The sequence below is a fragment of the Sceloporus undulatus genome, chromosome 1 (assembly GCF_019175285.1).
Source record: "Sceloporus undulatus isolate JIND9_A2432 ecotype Alabama chromosome 1, SceUnd_v1.1, whole genome shotgun sequence".
NCBI classification, from domain to species: Eukaryota; Metazoa; Chordata; class Lepidosauria; order Squamata; family Phrynosomatidae; genus Sceloporus; species Sceloporus undulatus.
Genome location: NC_056522.1, coordinates 277,996,159 through 278,021,304, shown reverse-complemented (window position 1 = coordinate 278,021,304; position 25,146 = coordinate 277,996,159). Strand labels below are relative to the sequence as shown.

Genomic DNA, 25,146 nt, shown 5'->3' with positions numbered 1-25,146 from the left:
ATTGGAAGCATCCATAAGGCATGCTCTCATTATGGCTGTGAGCAGGCTTGTCCTTTTATATGTGGTAGGGCAGAATCTGCTAAAACATTTGTAAAGAAAATTGTGTATGACTTGGTAACCATATGACCATAATCAACTTTTAGTGAATGCTACGTGGATATTTCAACTGTATTAATGAGACCATTCATCTGAGATTAGAATGATCATTAATGAAATTACTTCACTGTGTATTATTTTTGTGGCCATAGAAAAGACATCTGTATTTCTGTACTTAGACATATGTATTTAATATTTTAATCATTTATATTTTCTGTTTTTTAATTTTAATATGAGAGATTATCCTTTTTTCTCAACAGTCTTTATCTCCCTTGAATCTAGGAATAGATTCAGCTAGTTCAATTATCACATACATTGAGTGCTGTTTTCATTTTACTACAATGAAATATGTTTAATACACTACATTTGTCTGCATAGCTCCTGCATCACTAGAGTCATCAAGCAGCATAGAACAAGAAAAATATCTTCAAGCCCTACTGAATGCAATTTCTGTCCATTGTAAAATGAATGGCAATAATACACTTACTATCAGACCAGCAATTGCTTTGTCTCCAGGTAATGTCATGCTTTTGTACAAATATGTTAAAATGTAAACCATATCTGACTGTATACTATTTTTTCAACCTGATTTTGATACTCTGTCAGTGTGTCATTGCTTGAATAGTTCACTCTAAAAACACCTAATCTGTATTAGATGTTGTTTGCAAATAAATGTGTTAGCAAATTTGAAAAATATAAAATAATTTGAATTTGAGCAAAATTGTGAACAAAAGAAATTCTATTCCATTATGGTTTCTAAAAATGTACAAGGATTAGATCTTATTATTAAAGATACGTGTGGATTGATTGACATGCTATTACAAACCTGTGTGTGTGTGTGTGTGTGAGTGAGTGTATTTGAAGCAAATGGATAAGAATGCAATATGATACTGGGGGGGAGGTAGGTCTGAATGAAGTCATTAAGAAATGCATTAATGTTCTATTTCAGTTGTCATGTGATGAAACCTGATAGGGTTCATACAAAGGTAAAGCTGCTGTCTTAGACACAGGAGCATGCAAGTTGCCAAGTTTGTCCATTTGGCTTAATCAGTTGATGAAATCAAGTGTATCTAAATTCTGGCTTTTCTCATAACATAACACTGTCACCAAATTGTGCATGCCTTGCTTCATTTGTTGTAAAATACTTTGATTATGTTAGCCATGCCTAACCTTCTGTGATGCTGCTAATGTGTAAATGTTATTTCTAGTTATGTTTGATGTTGCTTAAATGTGGAGAACTGGCAGCAATTAGATACATGAAGCATAAAAAGAACATTTTGCTTGGTTTGAAAAATACACATTTCTTGGACTCACATCAGGGTAACTTCTAGTTATTGTCAGCTTAAATGATACTGTAATTTTAATATTTCAATTCTTTTTGACTGACTTTAGGCACTGAAAGGAGGGCTTCAAGAATATCCACTGTGTTTAAGCAGGTAGTGCCAGGACATTTGGATGTAAATCTATCCAATAGCTTTGCCCGAGGAGGTTAGTAAGAATAGTTCAAAGCCTGCACATAGATATAACATGCGGGGGAGGGAAGACAATGCTTAAGGGATTGTTCTCACATTATACATCAGTTTATCACTATATATCATATAAATATGAATTAGTCTGTCACCAGCTTTTAAAAAGTTCACCTGATCTACAAAGGCAGGTCCTTGCCTATGTCGAAATCATACACTATATGAAGTCGAAGGCTTTCATGGCCAGCCTCCATAGTTTTTTGTGGGTTTTTCGGGCTGTGTGGCCATGTTCTAGAAGAGTTTCTTCCTGGTGTTTCGCTAGCATCTGTGGCTGTCATCTTCAGTGAGTTCTCTGAAGATGCTAGCCACAGATGCTGGTGAAACATCAGGAAGAAATTCTTCTATAACATGGCCACATAGCCTGAAAAACCCACAAAAAACCTATCATACACTATAGTGTGAGTGCAGATTATTGTTGTGTCTAAATTCCTCCTGCATTCAGCATCTAAATTCCTGCATTCAGCATTGAGGGCTGAGCAGACAGTTCTGTTTTGGATCCATGCAGAGCTCAATAGATGGTTGGTGTGACCAGTAATGTATTATGGATGGGAATTTACTGAATTTACCCTCCCTTTCACACTCATGCAGACATGACCTGGTAGATGATCAATGGTAATTGTCAACAGCAACCATCTGTCACATTGGTGGGATCATGGAAGTATGGGCATACAGCCATTGTTATTATTATTATTATTATTATTATTAACCTTTATTTATAAAGCACTGTAAATTTACACAGCGCTGTACATACAATCTTTTTAATTAGACGGTTCCCTGCCCTCAGGCTTACAATCTAAAAAGACATGACATAAAAGGAGAAGGGAAAGGTGGTGGGGCTATATATACTGTAGATAACCTAGAATCAGTATTATTTTTTTCTCTTCACAGAATAGCTGTTACCACTAAGGGCAAAGGTCTTGAAACAGCTGTAGCACTTAATTTTATAAACTACCAGAAGAATAAAAGATAGATATTAATGGGAGTATATAGTATCTCAAAGAGTATGTGTGAAGATAACTTTCATACAGAAAGGAGGATAACTGTATGGTTGTAAAATTATTAAATAACTTTAGTGAACCTTCACTTAAACCATTGTTTGGAATGCCTCTGTGCATTCCCATCTCTTATACAGCCAGTTGACAGAGTGCTGTGTAACCCACAAAATACTTACATGAAAAGGATTCTTGTTCATATAATGATGCTCACAGAAGCAGAAGGAATTTGATGGTTTGTTTTTTAATTAATTACTGGGAGAATTGCCACTTTTATTGCAGTTAACTGCTATTCACACAGCTCACCCTGAAAAATAATGTTCTGCGATCTAAAAAAAGAATGTAATGGAAACCTAGACACTAATAGATATATTTTTTTAAAAACATAAAAGAGACATAGTCATGAGAACAGGAGAAGTTGCAATATTTGCTAGTTTGGAATACCACTGAATTGAGAAGGTAGTAGCAAGTCTAATTACTTGCCTGTCACACCAGTTTAGCCAAAATTCTTGAATTTAGAGCACGTTACTTTGTTAACTACAGTATGACTAATTGTATGGCTTGAGTTATAAAAACTGTATAGTAGGTGAATTGATTTGAGAAGGAATGGTGAATTGTTTGCAGAGTTGCGTAATAGCAAAGGTATATTTGCAGTGATCATTCAGAAGATTTATTACTGTTTGAATTTATAAGACAGTATGTGATGAGGGGGTGCAGGTTTGTGTTTGAAATTTGGGGGAAGCCAGTTAGCAGCTGCAATCTGAATCTACAAGTTTTTCCTCAACCCTCCTCCACATATTGAAAGAATGTAATTGCTGGGACAAATCACCAAAATACTATCCAGACACCATTGTGCTGTGTGCAGTGGGAGTGTCCAGGCTACCCACAGACAGGATACTCAACAAGATGGATTTGTTCTGGCAACTGACTCGCACTCCTCTTAGTGGAAGTAATTGGTATATCAGAGATCTCCAGGCATTTCTGTCACATAATATGCTAGTCAGATTAGATGTGATAGTGGCTGGAGTGAAACATGAAGTAAAGCAGGAAATTATTCTTTTTCTGGTCACTTTCTGATTCTAAAAATAAAATAAGACTTTGGGGATCAAAAAGGGCCAAGGGCTGAAAATATATTTAGAGAGGCATATCCCCAGAGCCTTCTGGGCACAATTTGCCATTTTGCGGACTATATGGGGGCGGGGTCAAAGAGGAAGGAGAAGTGGGGCCTGTAAAACTCCAAGGCAAAAATGGCCCCTAGGCATTCATGAATTGCCTATGCTGCTGCAGAACCTCTTTCTAGTCTCAGTTTCCTTATCAAATACTGTCTTTTACCTTTTTTTAACCTTGGGTCAATTGTGGTGAGGGCTAGAGCACATTTATTTTTAAATGGAAGCTTCAGTCCCCACCGTTGTTGTTAGCTGCCATCAGATCAGTCTTGACTTATGACTGTCTTGTGAATGAGACGTCTCCAAGCCCCCCCCCCCCATCCTCTTCCTCTCTACTCAGGTCATGCAGGCTCAGGCCCATGTTCTCCCTGATTGAATTTATCCATCTGGCATGTGGTCTTCCTCTCTTTCTAGTGCCCTCTACCTTCCCCAGCATCATTGTCTTTTCTGATGAGTCATTTTTTCTCATAATGTGGCCAAATTACAACAGCCTCAATTTAGACATCTTGACCTCAGGGATCTAGTTGTTCGTCTTTTTGGCCATCAATGGTATCCCCAGCACTAGTCAATGTTATTATCTGTTAATGATAATAATAATAAAATAATAATAAATAAAACTTTAATTTATATCCCGCTTTTTGTTACTACAATCAAAGTGGCGTACAACCTTTAAAAAATACAATATATACAATTCCTCCCCCCTTTAAAAAGGATTAAACAATTCTGTCTATTAAAATTACAGATGATAAAATCTAAAAACAATAATAAAATAACAGTGGGCAGAGTCTTCACTTATATATGTCTTTGGGGGGAGCGTTACATGGCCGGGTTCTATTTCGGGAAGGCCTGCTGGAAGAGATCCGTCTTGACAGCTTTCTTGAAGCTCTCTAGGTTGGTAATTTGACGGATCTCGTCCGGCAGGCCATTCCATAAACTGGGAGTGATCGCAGAAAAAGTCCTCTGGGAGGTCACCATCAATCTGGTCTTTGTGGACTGCAACAAATTCCTCCCAGAGGATCTGAGGGTGCGGGGCGGATTATACAGAAGGAAGCGATCCCTTAAGTAGCTTGGGCCCAAGCCATGGAGGGCTTTAAAGGTAATGACCAACACCTTGTACTGTGCCCGGAAACTGTTGTGTCCAAACAGTTTAACTTCCAGAAGTACTGATACTCGATTTGAGGTAGAGGCTTTTGCTTGCAGTTCCATTTTTTATTTGGCTTAAATATGGTATTGTACTAAATCAGGTACAGTACATGAAATAATGTTTGGCAATCAGCTTCTGCTCCAGCCGTAATGTTAGTGGAATAGATGGTTTCCACAGTAATAATGGTCCCTTGTTGTACTGAGATTACTTGATATCTCTGTCAAAATTAAAGCTAAAATACTTTTTAAAAAAGAAAAAGGTAGGAATCATTGTTACTGTGATTTTCTATTTCAAACTACATTTCCATTATACCAAATGGCTTCAGTAGCTACCTTCTTCTCCAGCACACAGTGCAAAACAAGTTGTAGACCGGAGCACCCTAAAACAAGATCACGCTTATTAATAATCTGACATTTTTCTTATATGGTAATTTAAATATAGAGATTTATATTTTAGGTAAGATGATAACAGATTTCTACCTTGCATTATTGTTGCATGTCTGCTCATCAAAATGAGCAATCAATATAGGTTGTGCTGAACATTTTTAACTGACAAATCTTCAATGTTTTGAAAAATGTTTTCTCAGTGGATAAGCTTCCATTTGGTATAATACAATGGCACATCATTTTGGCTGTTTTGCATGTGTTCAATTATTGCAGTAGCTATGAACATTAGGTTGTTTAGTAAATAATTTAATATGGGTTTTAGTTTTTAAAAATCATTTAATTTGATTTACAAAGTCTTGTGATTCCTTGATGTTAGCTGTTAATATTCAGATATTATAAATAGTTATTTTTATTATAATCAAATAGATAGAAATATACAAGTAACCTTTTTCTTCTTTCCTGTTCAATTTGCTCTGACTGTCTCATTGCAATGTGCATTTCATTGCTCCTCCTTTTCCTCCTGTCCTTACTGCTATCTGCCAGTGCTTGGGTACAGAGATAAATGTTTCACACATTCAAATTCCAAATCAGGAAGAGTCTACCAAGGTACTGTATTCTTTGCACTAATAGTACATTCTGCCATCTCCATGATTATGCATATCAGTATACCTTAAAGAATCCATGTTAGCATGCTTAGGCACACAATTAATTGCCATGTTGCTACATTATAAAGTAGAAGAGTTTGTAGGCCATAACCATCTTTATACTATCATTGCAGAAATGTATGTAATGAGAATTAGATCATCCAAACTTTACTGCTCAGTAGCCAAAAGAATAAAGAAATAATGTAAACTATGGAGTGAGCAGTGTAGCTGACATTAGTTTTGGTGAAACAGTAAGGGATCTTCAAATTAGCAAAGGGAATACAGCATTTCCCTTTTCTTTTCTTTTTTAAGTGTTCAGTTAGGGCAAGGGATGGGAAGAGAAAGAATGAAAAGTAGATATTTATATACCCTTTAATCACTGTAACCCATCACTGGTAAGTTTTATATTTTGCAGTCTGCATGTGCTTTTAAATTCACAGTAACTTTGCTTTCTGTGTGATGCAAGCTTTAATCAAGGTCTGCTTTCTTAATGGCAAAAAGTGGGGGAAATGCTTTCTTCTGGACTTCCTTTGGTATCTAATTTTGTTAAAGGAATAACATACTTATTTTGTCTATTAGCTTTAAAGGCTTTGGTTAGCTAATTCCTTTTTACTGATTATTAATAATATGGGAAACATGGTCCTGGCTGATCTGTTGCATACAACTTGCTTTATTTCAAAAAAATGTTACTTTAACTTATATCTTACCTACTCCAGTTGGCTCTGGCACTCGCATCTAAAATCAGCAGACTGCCTGTGGAACACAGACATACATGTCCCTGTCATTAATTTTGGAGTAAATATCTTTGTAAATAGGACCATGATAGTCTGGATGTAGTATCTCCAGAGTAACATTGATTGGTTAGGAACATTCAAATGAACTATTATTTTGGATTATAAGCATGTAGAAATCAGTGTCCTCCATTGCTAACAATGCAAACATGATTTATTACTTTTTTTTGAAGTTCTCTAAGACAAACTGGGTTAGGGAACAGGAGCCTCTTGGTTTTTACTGGAGAGCTCACTGTGGTCTTAAGGATGATATCCAAAAATCACAAAACAGTGATATCTTTATTTGACCAACCAAAATGCACAAAATACATGATCCAAGATTTCGAAGTTCTAATGGCTTCCTCTTCATAGAATCATAGAGTTGGAAGAGACCGCAAGGGCCATCCAGTCCAACCCCCTGCCATGCAGGAAATCATAATGAGGCAAGGGTGTTAGAAATCACAGAGAAAAAAATTATAGAATGATAATGTTAGTAACAGGCCTGCCTTTTTCTCAAGGTGTTGTTGTGTTGTTCTGTGGAGGAATGTCTATTTAATCAGGCCCCTCCTCGTCCCGGCCATGGGGAACTGGACACTGGGAAGAAGGCATTCCAAAATCCAGGAGATAAAATGTGAATTTCATTAACAATACAAAAATATTCCTTCTTCTGAGATCCAAGATGTCTCAATCCCTTGTGACGTCACAGTTCTTTTTGTTAGGCAAAGAACACAGAATCTCTCAAGAGAAGGCTCCATATGTTTATTTTAGGAAAACTGTAGGTGCTGTTTTGGTAAAACATGTGAAGTGTAGTCCCAACTTAAAAAAAAATGTTTTTCCTTTGTTGGAGGTAGAAACTCCAAATAGTAAAGGCCCAGTCCATTGTCTCTCTTTAGTATCATGTATTTTGTGTATTTTTGTAGGCCATATAAAAGTATCACTGTTTTGTGAATTTGGGGTGTTACTGTACTTTGCTATATGGCCAGCACAGCTACCCCTGAATATATAGTCTCGATCCTCAAAAAGCAAGAGGCAGGATACAAAGAAATATTTTATTATTATTTATTATTAGTCATAAGAGTTAAAGAAGAGAAGCACACAGCTTGTGGCATGCAGATTGGCTGCCATCGCAGTCAAACTCCAAACTATAGCTGTGCAACTTTAAGTAGATGGTCTGGATTACACAATCATTTCTGATGGTGATACTGCCTCTTTCCAGGCATATAAAATAAGCACACAATCAGATGGATGTGGTACCAGTTTGAGTTACAATTGAAACTTAAAGAATAAGTTCATCAAGTGATTTGGTGATGGCAGCCAGACCATAGCAATAAGATATATACTGTGTCATATCTTGCATTTGCAGTTCCATTTCAGAGTGACACAACACACTCACACTGCCATAATAATAAGAGAACACCATACCTAAGTATACCTGACTTCTGTACTCCATATGCAGGCTGTTATATAAAGCATGAAATATGAAATGATTGGCCTGCTATCCCAATCCAGACTGTTTGATGAATCTTCATTATGAATTATTTCTAAGCATGATGATTTCCCCTCCCTGGTGGATTAAATATAGGGAAATTTGTAACTGAGAAGCAATATTGCATATGCACGCTTTACTGAAAATGTATAAAATAACTCCGTTCCATAAAATATGAAATGTTCCATTACATTTTTAATGTTTACAAAGGTGTGTGGGCAAGTCTTCGGTCCAGCAGTCGGTTTATCAGCACTCAAATGCCATTCCTTGATGTTGGTGCAAGACTAGCAGGAAAAGATGGTTCACCTTCATATTCCAGCAACAATACATATTTTCAAAACCGACTTACAAGACGCCAAGCTGCTCTCTATGTCTTTGGCGAAAAATCGCAATTGAGGGTATGTCTGTTTTCTGTATGTAGCTCTGATGTGCTTGGTTACTTTTAGCATTAGGAGCTGTACATAACGATGGTATAATGCAGCAGTTATGCAAGTTTTAAGCCCTTTAGGTTTCAGTACGCCTAACAATACACTTTTTAAGAGGAGAACAGTGACAAAAATGTTGTGCAAATGTACTAAAACATGTGGACTATTTAAACAGTCTAAACTGCTTTAGTTGTTCACACGTTTTAGAGTACATACAGTGTAAAGGTATAGTGTACCAATCTAAATTCATAATTCTAAGAAAGTAATGTGTATATGATTATGTAATATATTTACAATAACAGTGAAATTCAAAAGACCTCTCATTTCTTCTTTCTTTCCTTCCTTTCATTTTATCAATCTATGATCATTCTCATTGGTAGAATTTTTTTTCTTCCCAGAGGGAGTGATGGGAGGAAATTTTTGTGATGCTATATTTTCTGTGGAAAATTTTTCACACTGTGTATGTGTGTTTGTGTTTTTTTTATCCATAGGGCTTCTGTGATCTAATCAATCATGTTAAATAGGATAAATATAAGAAATTTTACTTAGTCTTCTGATGAGACAATCATTAACAAACCCTAATCCTCAGAAAAATACACTAACAAATGAAGACACTTCATTTGTTTCTACTTCACAAATCAATCAGTTACAACTGAAAGTAGCCAAGACAAAATGTAACAAGTTGCTTGGGCCCACAGACTCATAACATTTCTTCAGTGAAATAAAATGTTGAACTAGTTGTACTGAATTAGTTTTTCTCAACTTGAAAATAGCTGTGGTAATCTGAGAGTGAATGAATGACGATATACCTCTTCAAAAGAATGTAAAATTATTGCTATAAAATATACAAGATACAGCTCTCTTTAGGTTGTGGTGTTGATGTTGGTGCCTTCATGTCATTTCTGACTTACAGTGAAGCATGGGGCAAATTTATCATGTGTTTTTCTAGGGCTGAGAGTGTGTGACTTGCCCAAGGCCACCCAGTGGGTTTCAGTGGTCAAGCAGGGAATCAAATCCTGGTCTCCAGAGTCATAGTCCAACACTCAAACCATAGTGTTCTTCCAGGTGTAGTCATTTTTTGTTAAATATAAGAGAAGTACAGTGCACCCACGCCAAGAGTGGGCTTGCCATCTGGGATTTGAGCTTCCTCGGATGGCAAGCCCTAGCTTTTTCAATGGGCACAAGAGAGAGTACATGCCCATTGAGAAGAACGGGACTTAAGCCCCCATATTTTCTACTATCTGCGGGAGGATCCAGAACAGCAAGGGGGCACTGTATATGCTATTTTGTCTACATTATTACAAATTGTTACCAGCATTGGAGCCTTAAAATCCTGAGTGTGTATGGCTTTCCTTGTCATGACCCTATAACAGAGTGCCTGATGGGAGATGACATAGAGTTCTCCATGACTGCAAAGTGAACACCTCACATACACTATTAAAACATAGATCAAAGGGGCCAAGATAGGAAGCCATTTACATCTTTGGGCAGATTTATGGCCCAGGGTGTTTTGTGCCAGGCCAGACCCATCGGATTACTATTTTCTCACTTTGGAGACTGTCTATAGATCAAGCAATCTGTAATATGTAGATTTAGTTTTGCTTTGAAATAGGGTAAATAACTCTCCACCTGAGACAAGATTTTGCCTTATTTAAGGACCCACAAATCCTTTGTTTAGTGTTCTATGTTAGAATCCAGGCAAGTTGCTTGTCTGTTTGAGTTCTGATATAGTTCCAGTCCGCTTCCCTCCTCCTTCCCCTCCATGTTACTGAGTCTTCATCAACCTGGATCTGGAGCACCGCCAAACAGGTGAATATCACCCTTAATGCCTTGTGTGCTCTGTCAACGCTAACTTACTATATTCCTGAGTTCTTGGGTGATTGTGTGAGTGTATGCTTGCCTTATGTGTGACTGAATAATAAACAGTATTCAGTTTTATAAAACTTGTCTCTGTTGACCTCTAACCTTGGCTACCTTCATATAAACAGGACTAGTGACTGCTCCTCTGTTTGAACTAATGATAAATTCCCCAGATCAAGGTCTCCATATTACAAAATATTCCAGTAAAATAATTTCCATATAGAACTCTCAATATTTTAATACAATATTTAAACCAAAATGTGCTAAATCAGATTATACTATTTAAAAGACTGGAAAACCTTTCAGTTTCACCTTTTCCATAAAACCCACACAACTGCCCAGAGTGCATCTACAAAATATTTTGCAGAAATTATCACATTAATCGGAAATTAATTTGTTCCAGTGTATAGAGACAACTGAAAGCAAACATCTAGTCCTACTCCCTTCACTCTTGACTTTGTTACGTTTCTTAGAAAGGTCTATAGAAGAGAGTTTTGTATATTTCAGTAAATACATTTGCAAAGCTTGTAAACGCAAATGAGGCTGTGTTTGTTTATTAGCTTTTTATTTAATTATATCCCACTCATCTCATGACATGGACCCCAAAGCAGGTTACAACAAGGCTAAAGAGAAAGCTTAAACACTTATTATAATTTAAAACATAATTGAGTGGGTATCATATAAAACACCATTAACTTTTCTTTAAAGGGGGGGTTTCTGTTTTTTGGTGGTCTGAAACTGTATTCACTTGATGGGGGTTCCAGATCCTTTGGCCCTTTCCCATCAACAGGAGAAGATTGGGAGTGGCAGAGGTGAAACTGAACTGCCCACCCCCATCTTCCTCTACACAAACGTATACCTGACTAGTGTTTTAATTGATATATTTGTGTGAGTATCACAAATAATTTGGAGCTTCAACCTTCTCCTTTCCTGAATGCCTTACTTCAAGGAACCCAGACATTCATCACCTCATCAGTCTATCAGCAAAGGGATGGATCCCAGACATTTCATTACCATCTTTCATATTGTACTGAGCCTGATCATTTGTCACAAGGAAGGACCATTTGCGTTAAAAATAAACACGATATTTTAAAATCAGGTTAATTAAAGCATTAGATATCATTGAAATGGATAGCTTAACAACTTATATGAAGGAAGAAGACAGGAGGGAGGAGCAAATGTAGGAACCACTGATTAAGTAAGGTAAAAAGAGATGGTTGGAAATGAACTGTTTGAAATACAGTGCACCCTTGCTTTATGCGGGGATGCGTCCCGGACTCCGCCACGTAAAGCAAATACCACCTATGCTCGAGCTCCATTTAAATGAATGGGGCTGGGGCCCATGGCAGCACCACGGGCACGTGCCCCATTAGTCCCTATGGGACGCGCTGCCCCTTCTCCCCACGGCTTTCCGCATATGCTGAAAGCCGCGTAAAGCGCACCCGCGTATGATGTGGGCACACTGTGGTCTTGTCTCTGTCAATTTAGCTAGCAACCTGTAATGTTGAAAAAATAAGATAAGATGTTAATGTTTTGTATAAAGGTAAGAGGTATATAATAGTATATTAGCAACATTACACACTCTTCTATAGAAAACAAATTATTATATAAGATGGGAGATGAGGTTGGTAAATAGAAATGAAGAATAATAAATTGCTATGAATATAAAATGCTCAAGAAAGTTTGGACGTTAAAGGGGATTGGGTGACGGAGGGAGTTGGAGAATATTTTTTGTGATCGAGAATCTGCAAAAATGACTTATTTTATTGTTCGTTTTTAACTGTTTAATTAAAAAATATTTCTCCCCCCAAAAATAACCACGATATTTTAAGAACAACAATCCACAGCATTGCAGAGAAGATGGGTTTTTTTTTTTTTTTTTGGACAGCTATAACTCTTCTAGAGTAAGAAAGAGTGCTGCAGCAATGTAGAAGCAAAAATGAAAGATGTGGAGGGGAAAGGACACTTGTATTGTGCAGTCACAAAAACTGCTAGAAGGAGAAAGTAATGCCTGCAAATTGCACCTGATTAGCTTTGTTAGTTTCAATGATAAGAAGGAGATTGACATATCCAGAAGTGGAGAACAGGGGTTGATGCTGCTTAGTAAGAGAACAATATGCTAAAAGCACACTTGTTTGATTTGTTTGTTTTTTGAATGAATATCACAAGTAAATTCCTTTATCATCTGCAGGGCTTCAAACCTGAATTTGCTTTAAACTGTGAATTTGTTCCAGTTGAATTCAGTGACATCCGGCAAGTGAAAGCTAGTTTTAAAAAGCTCATGAGTGCCTGTGTTCCTAGCAATATTCCTTCAGATTCTGAAATAACATTCCTTAAAGCTCTTGGAGAGTCAGAATGGTTCCCACAGGTAAAGTGATATGGAGGAATCATAAATGTCTATGATTAGTGATACAAGTGCTCTTTCTGTCTTGCAAAAATTCTCCACTTGTTTTATAATTGTTTTAAATGAAATCTGCTATATTCTCATACTGGCTGATCTCTTTCTTTTAGTGACAGATGGAAGATTTAAAAACTGGGGCACTGCATAGCCCCTTTGTAATTGAAATGAGTTATAAAGATGTAGTTCTTGGCTGTAATGATTCACATTCTACCGTAAAGTCATTTACATCTTTCTGTTACTTATACTGTATTGAAAAAAATAATTTACATTTATAGCACATAAACGTGGCTGAATATATTATTGAAAGATGTTCTTGTTATAGTTAAAGCTCTAAGCAGTACACTATGCTTTGTTGTTGTTGTTGTTGTTGTTGTGTGACTTATGGTGACTCTATCATGGGGTTTTCTTGCAAGATTTGTGCAAAGGCGGTTTATTATTGCCTTCCCCACTACTTTGATGCAAGTCTCACTGAATGATGTTTCTTAGGGCTGGAATAAATGATGTTTTAAAGCCTCCTTCTGGGCAGCTTGGGAGCGCGGCATTTATATGCCACATCCTCCTACTCCGCCCGGAGGTTGGACAGCCACCTAGATATGGTTGGCTTCAAGATGCTGCAGTGGTGCAGTGTTTACACACCGCACGCTAATGTCAACGCAATGTCTTGAAGCCAGCTTTGGGTTGCGGCAGACACCTTTTCTCCAGCCGAAAAAGGAGTTGATCTTTTCCGCTCCTTTTTCGGCCAGTTTCAAGGCAGTTTGGGACTGTGACGTGTGTTTGCCACAGCCCCAATCCATCTTCAGAAGGGGCAGGTTCAAGCCACCCCTTCCACCTGCCTGTTTCACCCCTTAGTTTAGTATGTTTAAATGTTGTCATTTTGAAACTTTCAATATTCAGCATTCCCTGAGTGATTTACAAGTACTGTACCATAAAATGACACAGGATGAAATCGCCAATGACAGGTAAAAATGCAGCAGAGCCATAGTAAAATCATAGTAAAATCACAAATGAAAGACAAAGGGGAAAAAAGAAAAGCTTAAAGAACTAAAATCATTCTTAAAATGCCTGGAAAGATGTAAAGATTTTCTCCAGAGCCGAAAAGAACACACTATAGGCTTCAAGAGAGCCTCTCAGGAAAAGGTATTGTAAGAGCCTAGAATGATATTTTTAAAAAGAATTTAAAAAGTAAAAGTAATGATTTCAGATCTAAGGTTTCTAAAAGTGTTTTAAAAATCAACTCTTCAATTTCCCATTTCTGAAAAGTAACAACTCTGAATGCTGTGGCCTGCTGTCCTATGGTGCAAAATGTACCTTTTTGTCATCTCAATGCTTACATCACAACACAAAGCATTAGTACTAGACAGCACAGGAACCCTGTAAGATTCATTCCTCACCTTTTAGCAAGACCACTGTCCTGTTGGTATCAAGGTTATTTTTAAATTATAGGCACATCTCAAAGGGAATCAAATGATCCTTCATTGTTATAATCACAATGCAATATCGTTACACTTTTGATATCAGAGAGAGGATTTAATTACATATAATTAGCCTTTTGTAAGTAGTTACTTTAGAGCTTTCGGCATTTCACAGACAAGATGCTTCTACTGGAAAGGTACTCTCACCTTTAAGTCATTTAAATGTTTTAAGTTCTTCATTTCAGCATTTTAAGTCAGGAATTTTTATTGAAAGCAGGGACAGAGAGCCAAACTAGATGTGATACCATTCAAGCCGTTAGAAAGTGAATAGCTTTCAAAGACATAATTAACGTTTCAGGGGGCCCAACCCAGAGAGTCCTGTTACATCATGCCATGATCCCAGACCCCACTGAGGTGTGCGTGCCTGCAGTTTGGTTTTAAAAGAACTGCTCACACAGCTGCTAAAGGGATTATGTTTTATTGCTGTAGACTCTGTCACATTATCACAAACTTTATCACTATATAGTCTGAAAAAAAGTTGTATATGAAGATATTATGGTTAAATTGTGCATAAAAAGGGAAACTAAAACGTAATAGCTTGAAATTCAGACTACCAATTAATTTTTAAAAATTCAATATTATTTAGGTTAGAGGTGGGGGATTAAAAAAGTGGATTGGTCCCAAAGGCCATGTTACTCCTTAAGCTCTAGTCATCAAGCTAGTTGATGTCACCGGGTGGAGTGAGGGGATACCCCTGTTCTTTCCTGTCTGAGAAAATAATGGGATACCCCACTTGCCCCTCACCTTCCTGACTGGAAGATAATATGCACTCTGAGCTTGAGGGACAAAAAGTGGTCCCTTGGGAGCTGAACTGGGATTCTTTGCAGATTTATAGTTTGTAAATTTTTAAAGCACTCTTTGTATTTACATACTTGAAATTGTTCCTCTACACTCATTATATCTAACTTACCACTGAGGTATGTATCATTTCTTACATGGAGATACTGTCAGACAAAGCATCACAGTAATCTGATCTCCAGTTTTTCTTTGATGTAATGATTACAAGCTCTGAACTCAATTGGACTTCAATCAAATGATGTGTACACACATCCAGGTTTTTAGATAAATCTACTCTGTTTAAATAATTACATAAAAATAAGCTTTTTGACTTTTTTGTTCTTCTAAGAATGAGTATCAACATGGTCTGATTCCAATAATTGCTAACCTGCTACCTTAGATTGTAAGCCTGAGGGCAGGGAACTGTCTGATTAAAAATATTATTGTAAGCCGCCCTGAGAGCCATTAGGGCTGAAGGGCGGGATATAAATACCTAAATAAATAAATAAATAAATAAATACCTTATTTTTCATCCTAACAATTAGTGTCTTTTATCTTTTTTTTTTTAATAGCTTCATCGTATAATGCAGTTAAGTCTGGTTATATCAGAGCTGCTTGAGAATGGTTCTTCGGTTCTGGTTTGTCTGGAAGATGGATGGGATATCACAGCACAGGTCAGCTGTTATGGGCTCTAACATAAAATGGCTAACATAAAAATAGAGAGATTGATCAACCCTCCAAAATAGATTGGGAGGGGTGCACAGAGGGAGGAGATTGTTTAAAACTGTATAAAAATGTAAAAACTGATTTTAAAACTCTAAAACACTGATTTCAGAACTCATAAGTCAAGATGCCTTGAACAGCTGGACAACAGAAGGTATCATAGTGAAAGCTACTTAAGCAAATCTTAGCCATCTATAGAAACACATGAGTCTAACCAAAAGAAATAAACCTTTTTGCAATCTGTTTTTCCTTGCCCTTAGAGCAGAAAGTAACCAGCTGATCTCTCATATATATATATATATATATATATATATATATATATATATCTTTTATTTCTACCCCGCTTTTTGTAAAGACAATCAAAGAGGCTTACAATGTTAAAAGAATACACCATATATACAAATCTCCTATTCATGCCTGCAAAATACTCTTACCCTATCACTGTATTAAAAAAAATTAAATTCCTAGTGTTGAAAAAAAATTCTAAGAAAACCAACCATGGGTAAAATTAATAGTATTGTTATTTAATTAAAATTTATAGTATTATTAAATCTCATGAATTGACTGTTGTTTTAAAATTCATTCTAAAATTACAAATGTCTCGTTTATTTATTTTATACTTTTATATTTTGCTTTCAGTTAAAAGTTTCCAACTTGCAATAAAATTGGTTAATTAAAAACAGTTTTAAAACACATTTGTAAAAAGCAATGAGTAAAACTCAAAAGAAGCAATAAGGAATCAAGTTGTTTAAAAAATGGACAGTCTGTTACATTATCTGAGTCTCATTTTCACATCTCCCAATTATTTACTATTGGTGGCTGGCCTTTACAAGAAAAGAGATTCCACTTCAACAGTAGGACGAACTTCCTTTTTTAAAAAAAAAAATTATTAAACATACATACAAAAATTACATACAACCATACTTTAAACAAACAGACTCACAATCATAACAATTTGACAAAGACGAACATAACAACATTATAAACAAACAATATGTACAGTGACTTCCTTGTTTTCTACGTTCAGAAGGCTTACTACGTATTCTCTATTGTTTTTATATAAATTTCATAGTATTAACCTTTGTTTTTTGTTTTTTCAACCATTCCATGGTATTAATTAATACTTTTTAATTTTCATAGTTTATGTTCCCCTGTTTTCTAGCTTTCTAAGTCTATTACTATCTATATTCTTTAGTCAAGTATATAATAACACAGGTATTCCTCTTAACTTATGTATCACGTCTCTATTACAACTTAAACCCTTGCATTGATTTTACTCCAAATTATAAAATACAATATAAATCCAAATCTTCTTCTATAACACAATTTATAGCTTCTTGTTCTTAATAAACAACTTTGACTTCTATTATTATTTTACCATTTATTATCCTTATACATATATTTATGCGCTTGTCCCCCTTTGGAAATTAAGTAATCTATAACTTTACCTCAGTCTTCTAAATAAGTTTCTGAACTTTTGTAATTTAAGCTTCTATTGTTTACTAGTATTTTTTGTTCCCATTCTTTTACAACAGAAATTGTTTCTTTTCTCCAATGTTTAGCAAAGATTATTCTTGCTGCAACAATCAAATGAAAAAGGACTTTGCCGCTAGTTTTTTTTTTTTCCATTACATTCATCCACCATATTCAATAGGAAAATTTTGGGTTTATACGTTAAATGAATCTGAAGGATCTTGTTGATTGTTTCTTGGATTATTTTCTAGTATCTTCTCATCATGTCACAACTCCATCATAAATGGTAGAGAGTCCCCTTTTCCTTTTTGCGTTTCCAGCAATAATTGATGTACTGTATTACCGTAGACTTTACTTATGATATCTGGTTTTAAGTACCAGCGATAAAAGATTTTATAATAGTTTTCTCGTAGATCTTGACTTTTAGTGTAATTTATTCTCTTAACCCGTGTTCTTTCCCATTGATCTAGCTCTAAAGTATATCCAAAATTTCCTGCCCATTTTATCATGTTTTCTTTTATTATTTCATCCTCTGCATATAATTTCAAGAGATATTTATAAGTCCTTGACAATGGTTTATTTTCATCTTTAAACAAAATATCAGCCAGTTCAGTATTTTTTCCTTGAAATCCTTCTTCTTTATCTAGTTTAAATCTTTCTTTAAGTTGGAGATACTGAAACCAATTATTTGTTAACCCTTCATTTTCTAAATCATCTCTCAATCTTATAAGGTATTCATTTCTTTGTATTTTAGTAATCTGTTTATATTTGATCCAGTTATCCCTCCCTCCACTTTTAGTTGTTCTAAATAATGCTTCTTCAGGTGAGGCCCACATAGGTAGGTATTTGGGGGCAAATATATTTTTTATATTTCACCCAAACCTTCCATAATGCACTGTGGATTAAATGATTATGAAAATCTTTATTTACTTTATCCTTGTAGAACAGGTACGCATGCCATCCGTAGCATAGATTTGATCCTTCTAAATTATCATATTTTTATCTTTTAGCGTTAACCACTCCTTTAACCAAACTAAACAACTAGCCTCATAATATAAATGGAGATTTGGTAGTGATAGTCCACCCCTTTCTTTTGTATCTTGAAGGTATTTTAGACGGATTCTGGGAGTTTTATTTCCCCAAATAAAGGAAGTGATTTCTTTTTGCCACTCTATAAAATTTTTTTATTTTTAATTATGGAAGATTTTGAAATAAAAATAATAACTTAGGTAGTATAGTATAGACATTTTTATGATAGCAATTCTACCTAGTAGAGAGATTTTCAATTCTTTCCACTCTTCTAAATCTTTTCAAATTTGTTTCCATGTTTTTTTGTAATTATTAGCAAAGAGATCCAAATTTTTATTTGTCAAGATTATACCTAGATATTTGACCTTGGTATCTAAATTAAATCCTGAACTCTCCCCTAATTTTTGTTTTTCTCTTGCGCTTATGTTCTTTGTCAATATTGTTGATTTGTTTTTATTTACATGTAAACCTGCCACCTTTCCAAAATCCAGTAGTTCTTTCAATAATATATTTAGATTTGATCCTGGGCCATTTAAGAAAATTACTAAGTCATCTGCAAAAGCATGGTAGGAGGAACTTTCTGACAGTAAGAGCTGTTTGACAGTGGAACACCTCCCTTGGAGTGTGGTGGAGTCTCCTTCTTTGGAGGTCTTTAAATAGGGGCTGGATGGCCATCTGTTGGGAGTGCTTTGATTGTGTATTCCTGCATGGCTTGGGGTTGGGCTGGATGGCCCTTGAGGTCTCTTCCAACTATGTGTTTTATATCATAGCAGGGTTGGGCCATCATCCACTCTAAATAATGTTCCTATATACACATTGCTACGGTTGAATATGCCTGGCTGTGAAATGCTGGGTTTAAGTTTTGCTGTCAGGAAATACTGGTAGAGCTAAAATGAGGAGGAAAGCTATGAGTTACTGTACTATCTGGCTATGTCTCTTGCTAAATGCCTAATAAAATGTGCTGGTGAAACTACTATGTACTAAATTCACTGTATTGACTGTTAACCTGCAAATGTAATGTTATGGTCTAGGTGGTGTCCCTTGTGCAGTTACTCAGTGATCCATTCTATCGTACACTTGAAGGCTTCAGAATGTTGGTGGAAAAAGAATGGCTATCTTTCGGCCATAAATTCAGCCAGCGCAGTAATTTGACTCTCAATTGTCAGGGGAGTGGGTTTGCTCCTATCTTCTTGCAGTTTTTGGATTGCGTGCATCAGGTAAACATAGTTTGTTATATACCTGTAGTGTATATCTATGCAAAAGTACTAACATTCCACAATGAGTGGCAGAAACTAGAACATTTTTTATGATTAGAACACATGAACTTAGTACAACACATATAAAACTATTTTTGTATAAGATGGCGTTTTAGTTCCAGGTTCTCAGAAGTAATATTGTTTTCTTTTTTCAATACATCACAGAAAAGTAAGAAGGCAGCCACAAATTTGTTCAATAGGGACCATGCAGGACAGCACTAAATAAATAAAGCATAATCATCATCATCATCATCATCATCATCATCAATCATTACCCCCAGACTTTCACTTTAGAAGCAGTTTGCAGAAAGTAAGAGATAGCAGTCCTCTGCCCTTCTCTTCCTTGTTTTATCTAATTCAAACAAAGGTTTAAAAATCCCCTGCCTCTCACTCAGGCTACCTGTATATGCCCATATATGGAATAATAGGAGGGGAGCAGTCTGTAAAACCTGCTGATACTATTTGTAGAATCTTGCATGTAAACATTTTATAGTGATAATGGATATTTAGCCATATTCTGAGTCAGCACAAACAAGTGTGTCCCCCACCCAGTTCACTATGGTATTTCTGACAGAGACCACATAGATGCAACAGGTCAGTTTGCAAGAGGAGACACTGGGGATATCAGTGTCCTGTTGTTGGCATTTGCTAATTAGAGCTAAGCTGCCCCTGCACATAAAGTTATTAATTTAGAAGGATTATTAAATCCTGTGATCAACTTGCAGAATTGCACTAGTATTGCTGTCTGACCTATGTTTTTCTATATGCTCAAAGATGTAATATTCCGATTATGAAGTTTTTTGCTTACTAATTTTGGATTTCCAGTACAAATCCACAAGAGTATTATATTCATACAATCAAGAACAAACAAGTAAAGATTTAATGGTATGTCTTGTTTCACAGGTTGGGTGGAACCAAAGGATGCTAGGGAAAACACTTGTCCGTGTTTGGACTAGAGAGAACATATGAAGCAGTGATTCTTAAATTAGAACTTCATCATTTTCCAAAAAGCCATTGTTTGTGCCAATATCTCCAGGTGTCAGCCGACTTATTAATATGAATCATTCTTTCACAACAGCAACATCTGGTGGATCTTCCAGTTGTTTCTAGGAAAGCAGAGTTGGTGATAGTGATGTCATACTGTGAAATGTCCATCGCTTTCTGTAGCAGCTTGTCTATTTAGTGCAGCGGTGGACAACTCCATGAAACACATTACCACCAAAGTGCCAAAAAACCAAAAGCAGAAGTGACTATACATTCACATTTAGTTTGAAAATTGGGGGGGGGGGGTTGTTAAACAGAGTAGCGGGGCTGGAACATATTTAAAAGGCTTCCAAGGTCCAAAACACACTGACACTGCAAAAATAATCCAGTTTCAAGCTGCTTTAACTGCCCTGGCTCAGTGATAGGCGGGTTACAGACCTCCCATTTGGGGCGGCCTGCACCCACCCCTTTCCCTCTGAGGCCCCGATCCGCTGCTTTCCAGGCCAGGGGGAAGTGGCAAAAGGCCGTTTCCCAGCGGCCTGGAAAGGGGTGTCCTTGTGGCTTCATGCCCCAAGGACACCTGACGGCGGCAGGGAGGAGGAGAAAGGGGCCGCTCGGCCCCTTTCTCCCTTGTGTCGCTGGCACAGCCATCAAAAGGCTGCGCCAGTGACGCAAACCTTCTTGCGCCACGGAAAGGGCACTCTAGGCGCCCTCGCGCGGCATGGCAACATCACGTCCGCGCCACCCCATTTGGAGGCGGCGTGTTCGTGACGTCGTCATGGTGGCGCCCATCTGTATTGGGCGCCGCCATTTTGTATGGACTGGGTTCGTACTAGGGTTAGGGGCGGTGAGGAAGGGACGCCCCTTCCTCACCCTAGTACCGACCCAGTCCGTACTTTTAGGCCCGTCTGTAACGGGCTTTAGGGAATCCTGGGAACTGTAATTTATAGTGGCACAAGAGCTCTCTGACAGAGATGGCTAAATGTCTCACAAAACTACACTTCCCAGAATTCCCTAGGCTGTCCCTAGCCAGGACAGTTAAAGCGCTCCCAAACTGGATTGTTTCTGCAGTGTGTTTTGGACCCAGGAGAAACAACTCGCCTTCCTGCCCCCCTCTATTATTTTTCTTTTCCAGAAAATAGGTGATCTAGGAGTTAGGCGGGACTGACACCCACAAAAAGGCTTTTGGCAAAGTCATACGATAAAGACCCCTGAATAAACATAGCAATGTTACGATTAAAGGTAAAGTACTTTCATGGATCAAGAACAGGTTTAAAAAAGGAAAAAAAGTGGGGCTTGGGGGGGGGGGGGGGAGTCACAAAAACACTTTTTTATTGGTGTGTAGCTGCCAGTAACCAGGCAAGAGTTCTCATAGATAGCTCAATGACAATCATGGCCCAAAGGGCAGCTGCTATTCTCAAAAGGCAAATTCTTTATTGGGCATAAATAGAAAAGGAGTTGAAAAATAAACTGCAGTTATCATCCTACCATTGTACAAATTTGTACTATGACCACATCTGGAATACTTGTAGCATTCTTGGAACTGCACTTAGAAAGGATATTTTAGAGCTGGAAAAAATGCAGACAGAAGGTGTGATGCGGCAGCTAACAAGGCCAATGCAATTTTAGGCTGCATCAATAAAAGTATAGTGTCTAGATCAAGAGAAGTAATAGTACCACGATATTCTGTTTTGGTCAACCCCCACCTGGAATATTGTGTCCAGTTCTGGGCACCACAATTTAAAAAGGACATTGAGAAAATGGAGCGTGTCCAAAGGAGGGCGACTAAAATGGTGAAGTTTCTGGAAACCATGCCCTATGAGGAACGACTTAGGAAGCTGGGGATGTTTAGCCTGGAGAAGAAAAGTGTAATGACTGGGCCTCCAGTAAGAAGGTTAAGAGGTGATATGATAGCCCTGTTTAAATATTTGAAGGGATGTCATATTGAGGAGGGAGCCAGCTTGTTTTCTGCTGCTCCAGAGACTAGGACCCGGAACAATGGATGCAAGCTCCAGGAAAAGAGATTCCACCTCAACATTAGGAGGAACTTCCTGATAGTAAAGGCTGTTCGACAGTGGAACACACTCCCTTGGAGTGTAATGGAGCCTCTTTCTTTAAAGGTTTTAAACAGTGGCTGGATGGCCATCTGTTGGGTATGCTTTGATTGAGAGTTCCTGCATGGCAGGGGGTTCAACTGGATGGCCCTTGTGGTCTCTTCCAACTCTATGATTCTCTGATTCTAAGATTCAGAAAAGGGAAAACCTTGATCATTTACTCCCTTTTCATATTTCTTGATTCTCACTTGGGCTTATGATCTGTCTTCAGTACCCATTTGTCATCTTGTTTGCAGCTCATGGATGTACAGCTTAGGTAATTAGAATCAGATGTTACTTAACCACTAATGATTTTAGGTAATTAGCAGAAATGGCAACAATTCTGATGAGGTTAATAAAAACAAGATGGAATAGTTCATAAAGAAAAAGTAATACACTGGGGAATTCAGTTTCCCCCTTGCCCTACTCTGTTTCTTTGCAACAGAAGGAAAAAATGTGATGTTTTGTGGGAGATTATTTGAAAGACTATTACTATAAAAGTTCAGGGAAAAGTTCATTTTTCCCTTCCTACTCAGTTTCGTAGTCAATTCAATTCTTTCTAAATTGTCAGCATTTTAGTATCTATAACCTATGTTACAATAATATTTTAACAAAACAGAAAATTCAGTGGAAACATTTACATTCAGCTTTGGTGAAGACTGTAAGCAGTGTGTGGTTTAGAAGTGAAGAAGACATTTTTAAAAACCAAAAATGTTCTTGTGATTATTAGTACTTGATGTATTGCTGAATTCACTTTTAGCCCAATAAAACAATAATGCCATATTGCCCCAAATTACCTAGCACAAATCCAGCTGTCTTAAGTGTGGTGCCTAAGTGATTCTCATCACTGTTGATGTAACAAAACTGGAATTACAAGGCGTAGAATATATTTCTTTTTAAAAGCCTAATTTTTGTTTTTCAATTTCTTTCCTATGCTTTGGTTTGCAAGAGAACACACGTACCTAACAAGTTCCTAATAATGCAATATATAAAGCAAAACACTAATCTTCTATAAAACAAATTCAGATGCTTTTGCATTCATTTTTTAGGGTGGCATTATAGTTCATTCCCAAATACCAACAAGCTTGTATGCAATTCTGTGGCAGACTGATATTATCCTATTATGATCAATACAGCAATTCTGTGAGCAGATTTGATTGCCACTGTAACAGTGGCAACTTATTTTGTGTTTTGTAGAAGTGATATCTTGCAGGGGTGCCTGTTTCATAGAATCATAGAATTGGAAGAGACCACAAGAGCCATCTAGTCCAAAGAATAATGAAAGTAAGACACAACAATACATTTAACTGTTTTAGTTTTCCTAAAAGTATTTTAACAGAAGTTTCTGTTTTCTGTGTTTCAGGTTCACAACCAGTATCCAACAGAGTTTGAATTCAATCAGTATTACTTGAAGTTCTTAGCATTTCACTATGTTTCCAATCGATTTAAAACATTCCTGTTGGATTCAGACTATGAAAGACTGGAACATGGTAGGGTCCCAGTTTTGCAGATCTTGATTTTACTTCTATTTTATTGTTATAGTTTCCTTGTTTATTCATCTCCTCCCTTACGTTTTGCTCGTTACACAATTTGTTACTTTTAAATAGCTTTGTTAGAATATCCAGCTAATAGTTAGTTGTAGAGCAGAGGGAGGAATTCACTATCTTTCATGAAATGACCAAAATTCCCTTAAAGCCCATCTTTTTCCTGCTTGCTTCCTGCAACACAGGCATTTATTAACCAGTAGAGAACAGGGAACAGTGGAGGAGCATCTAGCTGTGTGCCTATAGCTGGATACCCAGCAGCAGAGGCATCCTTTATGACATCCAAGAAGTTGTCCTGAGATTCTGGAGGATGACTGTCATTGTGCTTCCAGCTATAGGCACATAGACCCTTCCCTGCTGCCATTCCCTCCCCTTTTCCAATAGCCATTAAATGGCTGTGTTTGGGGAGCAAGCATGAAAAAGGTGAGTATTAAGGGAGGAGGTAATGAGATGAAGCATAGTTCCACCTGGACAGACCTACATATGACATCTCCCAATGCAGGATTTCAGCCAGTATCCCCAAATTGTAGCCACTTGCCATGACAGCCTTTTTTAACTGGGGGGAAAAGTCCCAAAAATAATATTTGCCATTAAGGTACTTTTTGTCTGAGCCAATGTAACACTTGGAGACAAAGAATTTCCCATGAGGTTTTGCAGTAATTCGTGTTGTGGCAAAGTAGAAGTGAAGTGCTCTGGTTGTCACCAGGCTGGTTACATTCAGGGGATGTTGAAATTTCTTTTACTGGAGGGACACTGAAATTCTCTGGGATTAAGAAATATCACACATTAAAAGACTATGTAAGACTTTTACTTTTGTTTTACCTTATGTGTATGTTTTTATTTGTTTGTTTTTTATTCTGAGTGGTCTGAGTAGAAAGCACCTGAGCCAGGACAGGTTT

At 37.0% G+C, this 25,146-nt stretch overlaps 1 protein-coding gene across 7 annotated transcripts in view; it reads left to right on the top strand.

Moving 5' to 3' along the window:
• The window catches only part of SBF2 (SET binding factor 2), a 364,188-nt gene that overhangs the window by 322,338 nt on the left and 16,704 nt on the right, over positions 1–25,146 (top strand). For 3 of the 7 annotated variants that reach the window (XM_042461173.1, XM_042460884.1, XM_042460973.1), the window contains 8 exons: positions 475–612; positions 1,489–1,584; positions 5,854–5,916; positions 8,421–8,608; positions 12,687–12,863; positions 15,718–15,819; positions 19,402–19,587; positions 24,067–24,193. In XM_042461173.1, the coding sequence (XP_042317107.1) occupies positions 475–612; positions 1,489–1,584; positions 5,854–5,916; positions 8,421–8,608; positions 12,687–12,863; positions 15,718–15,819; positions 19,402–19,587; positions 24,067–24,193 (1,077 nt within the window). The remainder of the gene's footprint in view (positions 1–474; positions 613–1,488; positions 1,585–5,853; positions 5,917–8,420; positions 8,609–12,686; positions 12,864–15,717; positions 15,820–19,401; positions 19,588–24,066; positions 24,194–25,146) is intronic. The other 4 variants (XM_042461200.1, XM_042461283.1, XM_042461050.1 and 1 more) reach the window with 3 other exon arrangements.